This window comes from Salvelinus namaycush, chromosome 23 (genome assembly GCF_016432855.1).
Source record: "Salvelinus namaycush isolate Seneca chromosome 23, SaNama_1.0, whole genome shotgun sequence".
Classification (NCBI taxonomy): Eukaryota; Metazoa; Chordata; class Actinopteri; order Salmoniformes; family Salmonidae; genus Salvelinus; species Salvelinus namaycush.
The window spans coordinates 16373823-16388208 of NC_052329.1; the positions used below are offsets into that span (position 1 = coordinate 16373823).

A 14386-nucleotide genomic window follows, 5' to 3' on the forward strand; every position below is an offset into this window, starting at 1 on the left:
TATCATACTCTTTCTGTACCATACTGTATGTACCATACCATACTGTACCATACTGTCATATCCTTTCTGTACCATACCATACTGTCATATCCTTTCTGTACCATACCATACTGTACCATACCGACATACGCTTTCTGTACTGTACTGTCGGTACCATACTGTCATACCCTTTCTGTACCATACCATACTGTCATACCCTTTCTGTACCATACTGTCTGTACCATACCATACTGTACCATACCGTCATACCCTTTCTGTACCGTACTGTCTGTACCATACTGTCATACCCTTTCTGTGATGTACCATACTGTCTGTACCATACTGTCATACCCTTTCTGTACCATACCATACTGTCATACCCTTTCTGTACCATACTGTCTGTACCATACTGTACCATACTGACATACCCTTTATGTACCATACCATACTATCATACCCTTTCTGTACTGTACCATACTATCATACTCTTTCTGTACCATAACATACCATACCATACTATCATACCCTTTCTGTACTGTACCATACTATCATACTCTTTCTGTACCATAACATACTGTACCATACTGTCATACCCTTTCTTTACCATACTGTCTGTACCATACCATACTGTACCATACCGTCATACCCTTTCTGTACCGTACTGTCTGTACCATACTGTCATACCCTTTCTGTGCTGTACCATACTGTCTGTACCATACCATACTGTCATACCCTTTCTGTACCATACTGTCTGTACCATACCATACTGTACCATACCATACCGTCATACCCTTTCTGTACCGTACTGTCTGTACCATACTGTCATACCCTTTCTGTGCTGTACCATACTGTCTGTACCATACTGTCATACCCTTTCTGTACCATATTGTCTGAACCATACCATACTGTCATACCCTTTCTGTACCATACTGTCTGTACCATACCATACCGTCATACCCTTTCTGTACCATACTGTCTGTACCATACTATACTGTACCATACTGTCATACCCTTTCTGTATCATACCATACTGTCATACCCTTTCTGTACTGTACCATACTATCATACTCTTTCTGTACCATATTGTCTGTACCATACCATACTGTACCATACTGTCATACCCTTTCTTTACCATATTGTCTGTACCATACCATACTGTCATACCCTTTCTGTACCATACTGTCTGTACCATGTCATACTGTACCATACCATACCATCATACTCTTTCTGTACCATACTATACTGTACCATACTGTCATACCCTTTCTGTACCATACTGTCATACCCTTTCTGTGCCGTACCATACTGTCTGTACCATACTGTCATACCCTTTCTGTACCATACTGTCTGTACCATGTCATACTGTACCATACCATACCGTCATACTCTTTCTGTACCATACTTTCTGTACCATACTGTCATACCCTTTCTGGACCATACCATACTGTCATACCCTTTCTGTGCTGTACCATACTGTCTGTACCATACTGTCATACCCTTTATGTACCATACCATACTGTCATACCCTTTCTGTACTGTACCATACTATCATACTCTTTCTGTACCATACTGTCTGTACCATACCATACTGTACCATACTGTCATACCCTTTCTTTACCATATTGTCTGTACCATACCATACTGTCATACCCTTTCTGTACCATACTGTCTGTACCATGCCATACTGTACCATACCATACCGTCATACCCTTTTTGTACCATACTGTCTGTACCATACTGGCATACCCTTTCTGTGCCGTACCATACTGTCTGTACCATACCATACTGTCATACCCTTTCTGTACCATACTGTCTGTACCATACCGTACTGTCATACCCTTTCTTTACCATACCGTCTGTACCATACTTTCATATCCTTTCTGTACAATACTGTCTGTACCATACCATACTATCATACTCTTTCTGTACCATACTGTCATACCCTTTCTGTACTGTACCATACTGTCATACCCTTTCTGTACCATACTGTCATACCCTTTCTTTACCATACTGTATGTACCATACCGTACTGTCATACCCTTTCTGTACCATACTGTCTGTACCATGCCATACTGTACCATACCATACCGTCATACCCTTTTTGTACCATACTGTCTGTACCATACTGGCATACCCTTTCTGTGCCGTACCATACTGTCTGTACCATACCATACTGTCATACCCTTTCTGTACCATACTGTCTGTACCATACCGTACTGTCATACCCTTTCTTTACCATACTGTCTGTACCATACCGTACTGTCATACCCTTTCTGTACCATACTGTCTGTACCATACCATACTGTCATACCCTTTCTGTACCATACTGTCTGTACCATACCGTACTGTCATACCCTTTCTGTACCATACTGTCTGTACCATACCGTACTGTCATACCCTTTCTTTACCATACCGTCTGTACCATACTTTCATATCCTTTCTGTACAATACTGTCTGTACCATACCATACTATCATACTCTTTCTGTACCATACTGTCATACCCTTTCTGTACTGTACCATACTGTCATACCCTTTCTGTACCATACTGTATGTACCATACCGTACTGTCATACCCTTTCTTTACCATACTGTCTGTACCATACCGTACTGTCATACCTTTTCTTTACCATACCGTCTGTACCATACTTTCATATCCTTTCTGTACAATACTGTCTGTACCATACCATACTATCATACTCTTTCTGTACCATACTGTCTATACCATAACATACGGTCATATCCTTTCTGTAACATACTGAGGTATACGGTATTACTGGAAGTGCCCAAAAAGGACACTATATATTAAATAAAATAAATTGGGCAACATGGATCTTGATCCAGGAAAGGGATGGATTTGTTTCTGCTGTAACCAAGAAGCTTGATCTTGCCATCTAGCCACTTAGCTAGCAAGTTAGCAAACCAACTGCAAAGCTGGAGCCCTGAGCTGGATGTAATTTATTTGGCACATCTATGATAGTTAACTTATAGTTAGTTATAAGCAGTGGCGTAGCACGCACTGATGGTAGGATTTTCGGTATTGAAAATCATACCATCTGTATGTCTAAATGCCCCGGTATACGGTATATCACCGAAGCTTAGTGCAAAATTGTTTTATTTAGGAAATATGTTCCCAAGTATTCCCACGCATATATAGAAAGGCATATGTGATCATATCCCAACTGTAATAAAGGTTTGAAATGATTATGTTTTTGTTAAATACTATATCTGTTTGGGATTCTTGCGGTTAATTTGCAGTCTACAAATTATTTATAGTTATGTTCCGACCATCTGCTCAAGGAAAAATTGGCTAATGGCTGAATGTAATTGGGGACCGCTGGTCCACATCCTCTGCTGGCCTACTGGCCTCTCTCCCTCCCTCCTGTTCTTGTTGTAGTCTAGCTATTAATCAATAATAAAAAATACATTATGTACCACTACCACACACAGAAAAGAAAGGAACTGCAACCCATCTCATCTCACTAGAATATAAATAGTAAAGGCAGCACTAATGCCTAAAAGTAGTGCTGTTTGTGTGCTCCAGTTTCCGTATCAGACACTAACCCAACCAGCTTCTTTCATAAATCTGAAATTATTTATCTTACTGACATGACTGATTTTAAATGGATAAATGTGTATGAATGTTATTGATCAGGGACATGCTCTATCTTTCTCTTGCTCTCCTCCATTCCCCGGGCCAGGTTCTGGAGAGGACATTAGAACCGGACAGTTCTGACGAGGAACCGCCTCCTGTCTACTCACCGCCCACTTATGACATGCACATCTATGACAGGAAGTACCCAGAGGCCCCGCCCACTCCTCCACCAAGGTAAATTGTCATACTATCAGAGGCTGGAGGGAAAGAGCTATAGGATGTCAAGCTCATTGTAATGACTAGAATGGAAAGAATTGTGTCAAACACATTGTTTCCATGTGTTTGATGTGTTTGGTACCATTTCATTTATTCCATTCCAGCCAATACAATGAGCCTGTCCTCCTATATATCCTCCCACCAGCCTCCTTTGTACTATACTATACAATTCAACAGATCTAAGCATTGCCCGGAGTGGTAATTCTTTAATCCTCTATAGAATATGTGCATCTCAAACATGAACACTGATTACTTTATGAAAGGGAGGAAGGAAGCGTGTTTTAAAAACCCCAACAGGACCCTTTGTTCACATGCAATCCCCTAGCCTGTACTCTTTTTAAAGCCCAGAGGAAGTGGTTCTCTGGGATTTACATGCTCTGAATTAGGAGCAGGGGTCTGTTGATGTCACACTTTACCACATGCTCTTATTGTAAATCAATGCTCCGCCTGGTGGCCGTTTTAAGAACTGCAATGCTGTCTCCAGCTGGTGTGTGTGTGTGTGTGTGTGTGTGTGTAATTGGTGCTTGTGTATCACTGGACCTCCATGTATTTGAATTTGCTTCAAGCCCAAGAGTATGATTCAAGATCATGTCCACATTTCTTCTGCTTCACACCACCAGCTAAGAGATTCAGTTATTAAATCAAATTTTATTTGTCACATACACATGGTTAGCAGATGTTAATGCGAGTGTAGCGAAATGCTTGTGCTTCTAGTTCCGACAGTGCAGTAATATCTAACAATTCCCCAACAACTACCTAATACTCACAAATCTAAAGGGGTGAATTAGAATATGTACATGTAAGTGTATGGATGAGCGATGGCCGAGCGGCATAGGCAAGGTGCAGTAGATGGTATAAAATACAATATATTAAAGTGGCATTATTTAGAATTTATTTAGTCAGTTATTTATTTCTTGGACTGTACAAAGTAATGTGTTAAATGTGGTGACTGCTGCTCAAAGATAATTTTATTGTAAAGACAAACAGACATGAATAATTATTTGTGTTTTCATGCATTGCTTACTTTTCACAGCATCAGTACGCAATGTATGATGTGTGCATTTAGTTTAAATCTAGTATGACATGGCATATGAATCTCTATCTAGTCTGACCGTAACCTTTTTTTGACCCTTGTCTGACCTAGGTTCGAGGCTCAGCCACCTCCAGGTCACCGGCAGGTCCGCAGCTACAGGAACTGGAATCCGCCATTGCTTGGCAACCTTCCAGATGATTTCCTGCGGATCCTACCACAGCAACTGGACAGTATACAGGTACACAGTAGATGTGAAGAAAACCACACACAAAAAAACATTAGCACTATGACAAAAAAAAAATCCCCCTTTTTTCTCCCCAATTGGTAGTTACAGTCTTGTCTCATCGCTGCAACTCCCGTACGGACTCGGGAGAGGCGAAGGTCGAGAGCCGTGCGTCCTCCGAAACCCAACCAAGCCGCACTGCTTCTTGACACAATGCCCACTTAACCCTGAAGCCAGCCGCACCAATGTGCACTGCGCCCGGCCCGCCACAGGAGTTGCTAGTGTGCAATGGGACAAGGACATCCCTGCTGGTCAAACCCTCCCCTAACCCGGACGACGCTGGGCCAATTGTGCGCCGCCCCATGGGTCTCCCGGTTGTGGCCGGCTGCGACAGAGCCTGGACTAGAACCCAGAATCTCTAGTGGCACAGCTAGACCTCTGCACCACTCGGGAGGCCCCTATTTATTTTTATTTTACCTCAATGACGGCCTAGGAACAGTGGTTAACTGCCTTGTTCAGGGGCAGAACAACAGATTTTTACCTTTTCAGCTCGGGGATTCCGGTTACTAGTCCAACGCTCTAACCACTAGGCTACCTGCCGACCCATAATGACATCATCATTAACAGCAGAGTGACATCCTGCTTACAGAAATCAATAGCAACTAAATTAAACCTCTCTTTCTCCATCTCTCCTCCTATTGGGCTCACAGAGCAGTCTGTCCCAACCTTCTTCCTCCTCCTCTCTGTCCTCCGTCGCCCAGCGGACGGCCCAGGGAGGTATCTCCAGGCCAGGGGCTGGTGGAGCCCTAGGGGCCCCTGGAGGGCCAGGTGGTGCCGAGGGCATGGAGGTGGCAGGCACAGAGCAAGAGCGTAAACTGAAACAGTACCTGGATGATGAGCGCATCGCCCTGTTCCTCCAGAACGAGGAGTTCATGAGAGAGCTGCAGCGCAACCGCGAGTTCCTCGTCGCCCTGGAGAGAGGTGTGTGTGTGTGTGTGTCACACACAGATATGCATACATGGTCACCTGCACGATATACTTTAACACACTGAATACATGTTCAGGACACAGTAGGCTAGTACAGTAGTGAAGTTTATGCTTTCTACAGAGCAAGTCAGCCACTGTTGAAAATGCTCCTCTCTCTTTCATGATATGCTAGTTACAAAGTCCCTTTTGTATCTTATGATGCTTTATCCTACAATAGTATACATTTGGGAACCATGTCCCACTTCATAAATGTTTCTTAGTGTCCCGTATTGCATCATAACATCCAGCTCTCTCTGTTTTAGATCGCTTGAAGTATGAATCAAAGAAATCCAAGTCCAATCATTCATCCACTTACATGGAGAATTCCACAGCAGGTAGATATCATTCATAAGCTTCACCAGTAAATGTGTGTGTGGGTGCGCATTCTTTTTCAAACACACAATAGGCCTACACATTTCAATGACTTGGTTTGTTTTGATAACTTCACTTTATCACATCCCATATCTAACCACCTATCCTTTTTTTTACTTGCTAAGACTGGGTTTGGTGAAATCTTCTCCAAGTAGTTGTTGACACGATAAATAGCTTTCTATTATTAATGATTAATTTAGTATTTTATTAGGATCCCCAATTAGCCACTGCCAGGAAACAGTAATATACATAACATTACATAATAATATTAAATAGATTTTTTAAAATGTCTGTCGTTTCACAGTCCCCGTCGTTCCGTAAGGTTTTCTTTTATCTGTTTTTTTATTTGGTTGTATTGCTAGCTTGAGTTACCTGGGTCATGGCTGTATTTAATACTGTGCATTTCCCAGCCTCTGTTCTGGACCTGGGGACTGTGAAGAGACCTCTGGCTGAATGTCTTGTTTGGTACCGATGAGTGTCCTAACGGTGTGCCAACTGCTTGAACAGACAGTTCAGTACCTTTTTAACCCATCATCACCTCCCACAAAGACCAATAGTGATGCAGTCAATCTCTCCTCAACTTTGACATGCGTACCACTGACATTCACCCTCCATGTATATCTTCATGGAATACATGCTGCTCTGTTCTGGAACCAATTGCAATCCAACTCATCCCAAACCATCTCAATGGGGTTGAGGTCGGGTGATTGTGGAGCCCAGGTCATCTGACTCCACCACCCTCCTTCTTGGTCAAATAGCTCTTACACAGCCTGGAGGTGTGTCGGGTCATTGTCCTGTTGAAAAACAAATTATAGTCCCACTAAGCGCAAACCAGATGGGATGGCATATCGCTGTAGAATACTTTGGTAGCCTTGCTGGTTAAGTGAATTCTAAATAAATCACTGATAGTGTCACCAGCAAAGCACCCCCAGACCATCACACCTCCTCCATGCTTCACGGTGGGAACTACACATGCGGAGATCATCCATTCACCTACTCTGCGTCTCACAAAGACATGGAGGTTAAAATCAAAAATCTCAAATTTGGACTCATCAGACCAAAGGACAGATTTCTACCGGTCTAATGTCCATTGCTCATGTTTCTTGGCCCAAGCAAGTCTCTTCTTCTTATTGGTGTCCTTTAGTAGTGTTTACTTTGCAGCAATTTGACCATAAAGGCCTGATTGAATCAGTCTCCTCTGAACAGTTTATGTTGAGATGTTTCTGTTACTTGAACTCTGAAGCATTTATTTGGACTGCAATGTCTGAGGCTGGTAACTCTAATGAACTTATCCTCTGCAGCAATAGTAATTCTGGGTCTTACTTTCCTGTGGCGGTCCTCATGAGAGTCAGTTTCGTCATAGCGCTGGATGGTTTTTGCTACTGCACTTGAAGAAACTTTCAAAGTTCTTGAAGATTTCAGCATTGACTGATCTTCATGTCTTAAAGTAATGATGGACTGTCGTTTCTCTTTGCTTATTTGAGCTGTTTTTGCCATAATATGGACTTGGTCTTTTACCAAATAGGGTCATCTTCTGTATACCACCCCTACCTTGTCACAACACAACTGATTGGCTCAAACACATTAAGAAGGAAATTCCACAAATTAACTTTTAACAATGCACACCTGTTAATTGAAATGCATTATAGGTGACTACTTCATGAAGCTGGTTAAGAGAATGCCAAGAGTGTGCAAAGCTGTCATCAAGGCAAAGTGTGGTTCTTTGAAAAATTACAAATATTACGTATATTTTGATTTGTTCAACACTTTTGTTGGTTACTACATCATTCCATATGTGTTATTTCATAGTTTTGATGTCTTCACTATTATTCTACAGTGTAGAAAATAGTAAAAATAAAGAAAAACCCTTGCATGAGTAGGTGTGTCCAAACTTTTGACTGGTACTGTATATCCTTCTTTGCCGCACATGACCACACAACTGGGCAGTAGTTCAGGTGCGACAAAACATTGACAGACCTCTTCCTATTTTAGAAACCATTTGAGTCTAATTGTTTTGACCATGACAATTTGCTATCTAGGGTTACACCGAGGAGTTTAGTCTCCTCAACTTGCTCAATCGCCACATTATTCAATAATAGATCCTAGATAAGGTTGAATGGGTGATTTGTCCGAAAAACTATGTTTTTTATTTTGAGATTGCTATTCTTGGCCAATTGAATTACATTTGCCTTCCTTCAGGCCTGAGGGCATACACTGTCCTCTAGGCTTAAATTGAAGATGTGGCAGACAGGCGCAAACATCTATTCCTTTATCAACTTCAGCAATTTACCATCCATGTTGTCGGCACTGTGTGTGTGTGTGTGTGTGTGTGTGTGTGTGTGTGTGTGTGTGTGCATAAAATGTTTATGTTTGTCTTTTACAACTTCTTTCTTTGTTTCCAGGAGAGCACTGTGCGTCAGGGTCGATGGAGGCTTGTACTGCTGTGTCAGATGACGCCATGTTTAGAGACAAACTCAAACATATGGGCAAATGTAAGGCAACCTCTACACATTATTACCATCCCGTGTCTCTCTGGCAATGGCTTGTTAACTAACTCAATCAAGAGAACAGCATACTTAGGCAAACCCTTTTTACAATCCTTTGTTCTGGTAATTTATTTTGTGATGATACTATTGTTGTCTCTCCCACCTAGCAACAAGAAAGAAGCTGTTTGAAATCGCCAGATCATTCTCTGACAAGACAAAGAGAAGAAAGTTAAAAAGAAGAACGCTCCTGAAGCACCAGTCGTATCCTTCATTGCCAGTCGATTCTAATTTCCAATTAGAAACATTGGATGGGTTCCATTTAGCAGTGTTGGCTTTTTATAGAACTCAATGATCACGTACCACATACTGTATAATACAGATGTCCAGTGCCTTTGTAAAGTTTTTAGACCCCTTTTGTTAGGTTTCCACCTTTTGTTAGGTTACAGCCTTATTCTAAAATTGATTAAATTGTTTTTTTCCCTTATCAATCTACACACAATAACTCATAATGGCAAAGCAAAAACAGTTTTTAGACATTTTTTAATTTATCAAAAATAAACATCAGAAATATCGCATTTACATAGGTATTCAGACCCTTTACTCAGTACTGTGTTGAAGCAGCTTTGGCAGTGATTACAGCCTCGAGTCTTCTTGGGAATGACTCTACAAGCTTGGCACACCTGTATTTGGGGAGTTTCTCCCAGTCTTCTCTGCCAACCTCAAGCTCTGTGAGGTTGGAGTGTTTTCAGGTCTCCAAAGATGTTGGATCGGGTTCAAGTCCGGGCTCTTGCTGGGACACTCAAGGACATTCAGAGACTTGTCCCGAAGCCACTCCTGCGTTGTCTTGGCTGTGTGCTTAGTGTCGTTGTCCTGTTGGAAGGTGAACCTTCGCCCCAGTCTGAGGTCCTGAGCACTCTGGAGCAGGTTTTCATCAAAGATCTCACTGTACTTTGCTCTGTTCATCTTTGCCTCGATCCTGACTAGTCTCCCAGTCCATGCCGCTGAAAAACATCCCCACAGCATGATGCTGCCACCACCATGCTTCACCGTAGGGATGGTGCCAGGTTTCCTCCAGACGTGAAGCTTGGCATTCAGGCCAAAGAGTTCAATCTTGGTTTCATCAGACCAGAGGATCTTGTTTCTCATGGTCTGAGAGTCCTTTAGGTGCATTTTGGCAAACTCTAAGCGGGCTGTCGTGTGCTTTTTCCCGAGGAGTGGCTTCCAAACTTATTCCATTTAAGAATGATGACTTGCCTAGTTAAATAAAGGTTACACAATGATTGAGGCCACTGTTCTCAGGGACCTTCAATGCTGCAGAAATAATCAAGTTGTAGAAGCATCTTAATAAGGATGATCAATGGAAACAGGATGCACCTCAGCTTCATTACATCAGCTTCATTACATAAGGTATTTCTGTTTTTTATTTTATTTTATATAAATGTTCTTAAAAAATCTAAACCTGTTTTCGCTTTGTCATTATGGGGTATTCTGTATAGATTGCTGTTTTAGAACAAGGCTGTAACGTAACAAATGTGGAAAAGGGTCAAGGGGTCTGAATACTTTCCGAATGCACTCTATGTATCATATCCAGTCCTTTAGGTGTTTTCCTCGACCATATCCCCACTAAGACTGGGCATAGCCAACTCTACAGCCAACCTCCTGGAGGATGTGGAGGGAAGCCCAGAAGATGGCCAGCCCAGAAGATCAGACACTCAGGAAGATGATGTGCCATACAAGGAGCCGTTGTCATGGTGAAAACCTGTGTTCTTCCCTGTTGGGAATTGTATGGCTTTACTCTGTGTAACTACTATAACTGCTCTAATCAAACAACTTTGGTTTTAGAAGTGGGTGGGACATAAGTTATTTTTTTCAGTCGTATAAATGTTCCACACAGCCTACCCGACTGCTCTGAGGCATCCGCATGGTCCTAAAGCACACCGTTGCATTGTTTTGTATCACATTCCAAATGATAAAACTGGGGGGGGACAAAAATGCAATTTCAGAATGTGCAAATTTCCCATTTGAAAGTTGGTTGAAATAAATCCTTTGTTTATAGATCGACTTTTGGCTGTAATCTGACAAACATGTCACCTCCTCCTCCATTTCAGATTCTCCAAGGCTGCGCCACATCAGGGTTTCCATGGTGACAGCAGAATGACCCATGGCTGGTGGCCAAGCAATAATTCGGCTCCTCCCTCCCCTAACACAGACCAGCTAATCCCAGGCCAAGAAGTGACATGGGACCACCCACTCGCCCAGGAGGAGAAGAAGCAAACTGCTATCCACACACCACCTCTCCTTAACTCTGACTGTTCATAACCGCATTGGATTACCATTATAATCTCTGTATTATAACTCTTAGTTAATATATGATTTAATATGTAAAGGGAAGATGCATTAGTCTTTTGACTGTTCTGTATTTTTTTTATATATCCGCTCCCTTTAACCCCCATTGCAGAAGGCATGGCAGCCTTGGTGAGGCTGATCTTACCATATGGACTCATCTAGTGTTACCAGTCTAATCTATTTTATATGGCTGGGATAGATCACTCCTGAGCCAAAGTGTGCACCTCTGAAATGTCCCATAATAAACCATGTTCACTCCCAGTAGCCATGTGTTGCTACGCCCATTTGGTCACAGTTTTAAACAGACAGTAACCAGTGATGACGTGGCACGTTTTTAAACATCTTAACTAGAATCACAGCTCAATCCAAGTTCAATCCCATTTTTCCTGAAAGTTCAGGAAACAGAAATGACTTGTAAAGAGAGACCCTAACATTACAGTCAACATTATAGTCGACCCCCCCCCCCTCCTGTAAATCTAGAGTTTCCTCAGAGCATTTTGACAGGAGATGATATCATCAGTCATGGGGTTGTTATTCAAGTTGCCCTGCTCAAATGTCAACAAACCCTTCTGTTGCGCCCTATATAAAAGAGGCATTCCAACCTGTCAAAATAGTAACTTGTCCCTAGCGGGTCATATTTCATCCCATATTGTTATGTCAATGTGTAACTAAATGCCAAGCGTTCCCTTTAATCTAATTTCAGGAATTCTGACTATAAACATAAGCTTTCATATGAACTGAAATATTCCTCAAGCTACACTGACTGCCATATCTCAGTATTCTCATGTATTTTTCAATACAGCATTTATATCTTGTTGAGGAAGGAGGGGTGCATATTGCTGAATTCCAGTATTATTGAGTACACAATATAACTAGTAGAAACATTTGATAAACATATATATCAGTCATCTGTGCATATTGTTGATAAACATGTGTTTTGTTTTGTGGTGTATTGGGAAATGAACCACTTGTAATGGGAAGTGTTGGGTATGGAGAGAGCAGAACATGATATGGATGATGCCTCTGTGAGGACTGGCATTGATCTTGATTAAAGATGCTGTTGGATGTATCAGTAGAAAAGAGAAGGCTGATGATGACCCAGTGCTGTGATATGAGCTTCAACAGACAGTCGGGGTAGATTTGAAATCAACCCTTTAAGCAACTAGCTGATTTGCAAGGCTTCACATTGATCCGTCAATTTCCCAACTATTGGAAATTATTACCAGCTTCAATCTTATTCTGAAGCCTTCTCCCCAAAGTGTGCTCTTTGCGCACAATCATTAAAAAGGAAGGGACCGACTGGTGTAGGAAATATATTTTAATGTTTTAAAATGTATTCCGTAAGAGGGAGCAAGCCAAGTGCACTTTGGGGAGAAGGGTGGGGAATTGGAACACACCACTCTTCCTTCTAAAATGGATTTACATGTAAATGGTTGATTTGCTACCTCTCAAATTATGACGTATCCACGATTGAAAATTAATATTTTTACTTTTGAAATTTAAGATTGTTCAAATCAAATCACCCATTTACCGTTTTTCCTTGATTCAGGAATGAGACCTGTTTTAACCCCTTCCCTGTCAGGGATGTTGACAGATGATCTCATTGGTGATAGGTCATGTGTTGTACATAAGGAGAAATGTCTGTTTATTGTATATACGGAGGAAATTCAAGTATTGATTGTGTGAAGGGAGGCTGAAACTGACCCTTTTGGTGTTCCTTTTGAAGTCTGTTGATGTTATGGATTGGGTTTGGAATTTTGCCCCTTAGACAATTTCTGTGTGTTGTCATTTTCTTGTTTGTTAGTTTTGCTCTCAACATTTCTCATACAGGTCTTCATAAACTCTCAAAAAATGTTGCCAATAAAAGGAGTTTATTGCTCTTGTCATAATGAAAATGATTTGCCAGACTGCTATAATGTCACCCAATCATTTGTACTGTTATTGAACAACAGATCACCCAGCTTACTCAAACTGCCATCAGACTATCCATTTACTTTCATTATTACTGTCATGCTATTCACACATTCATATCTATATAGGTGTTTCAAATGGGCTTTTATAAAAAATATATAGCTCTTACTGTACCTGACTTTCAAATGTCACCCCATGATAGTGGAGTGCTTTAATTTATTTCCATAGAAGACATTGTAACTCATATCTGCAGCAACTGAGGGAGCATCAGTGACAAGAAGCAGGTTATGTTTGTTTACAATATCCTGTGACATTTCACCCACTATGTCTGTTTATTCCAACATTGCATGATATCAGTTAGTCACCAAGTGCTTGCACTCCATTGGTCTTTTGCTTAGTTTTGTTATTTTCAGAAAAGAGAGAAATTAAATGTTTTGTATCTTCAGTTCCAGGCTTTTGACTGACATTTGTAAATGAGTGCAGTTTTGTTATTGCACTGTTGAGGGCAACACTCGTCTGCATGGTTTTGTGATGTGATTTCAAAATGGATTGATGTTTGATGACTGCTCATAGAAACTTGTAGATAGTTATCGTCTCAGGGAAGTTTCCATCTTCTTTCTACTGTTCTTCCATTTCCAATTGGTCCGACTTGGTAAAAGCACAATTAAGAATCTAGGCCAGTAGTTTATTCCATCAGAAGCTTCAAATATGATTTTGGTGGCCAGACATGATTTCAAATGCTGGACCTGCATATAGGCCGAGTTGTTGAACGGAGAAGAGCATACTCAAAGTAATTTCTCACTCTAACGTTTTAACCTTTTCTGACCAATAGACATATAGCACCACAAATGCTTGGTCAATGATTTTTTGTTGTTGATATTTTTCTTCGTACAGATTATTTTATTGTACTGTATGTGTGCCAGACAGAGTGATATGCTTCATGATGAATGTACATGAATAGAGATGAGGCCAGTACTAGCAGACAACATGCTTGTTTACAATGCAGTCATGAGCCTGCAATCTTCTATGGCTCATAACCCTATCATAAGAATGTATGCTATAGTTACTTTGAATAATTACCACCACAGAGCTGATGGTTTTCAGCCTCTTTTGTATTGAACTTAATGAGATCTGTGTGGTC

At 41.2% G+C, this 14386-nt stretch overlaps 1 protein-coding gene across 2 annotated transcripts in view; it reads left to right on the forward strand.

Annotated features, from left to right (window-relative positions):
• Positions 1-11797, forward strand: part of LOC120018120 (CUE domain-containing protein 1-like) — a 52233-nt gene extending 40436 nt beyond the window's left edge. The window contains exons 3-10 of one of the 2 annotated variants that reach the window (XM_038961120.1): positions 3679-3806; positions 4993-5119; positions 5815-6085; positions 6394-6465; positions 8905-8994; positions 9156-9249; positions 10617-10771; positions 11097-11797. In XM_038961120.1, the coding sequence (XP_038817048.1) occupies positions 3679-3806; positions 4993-5119; positions 5815-6085; positions 6394-6465; positions 8905-8994; positions 9156-9249; positions 10617-10743 (909 nt within the window). In that variant the 3' untranslated portion in view covers positions 10744-10771; positions 11097-11797. The remainder of the gene's footprint in view (positions 1-3678; positions 3807-4992; positions 5120-5814; positions 6086-6393; positions 6466-8904; positions 8995-9155; positions 9250-10616; positions 10772-11096) is intronic. The other variant, XM_038961121.1, reaches the window with a different exon arrangement.
• The last annotated feature ends 2589 nt before the right edge of the window (positions 11798-14386 follow it).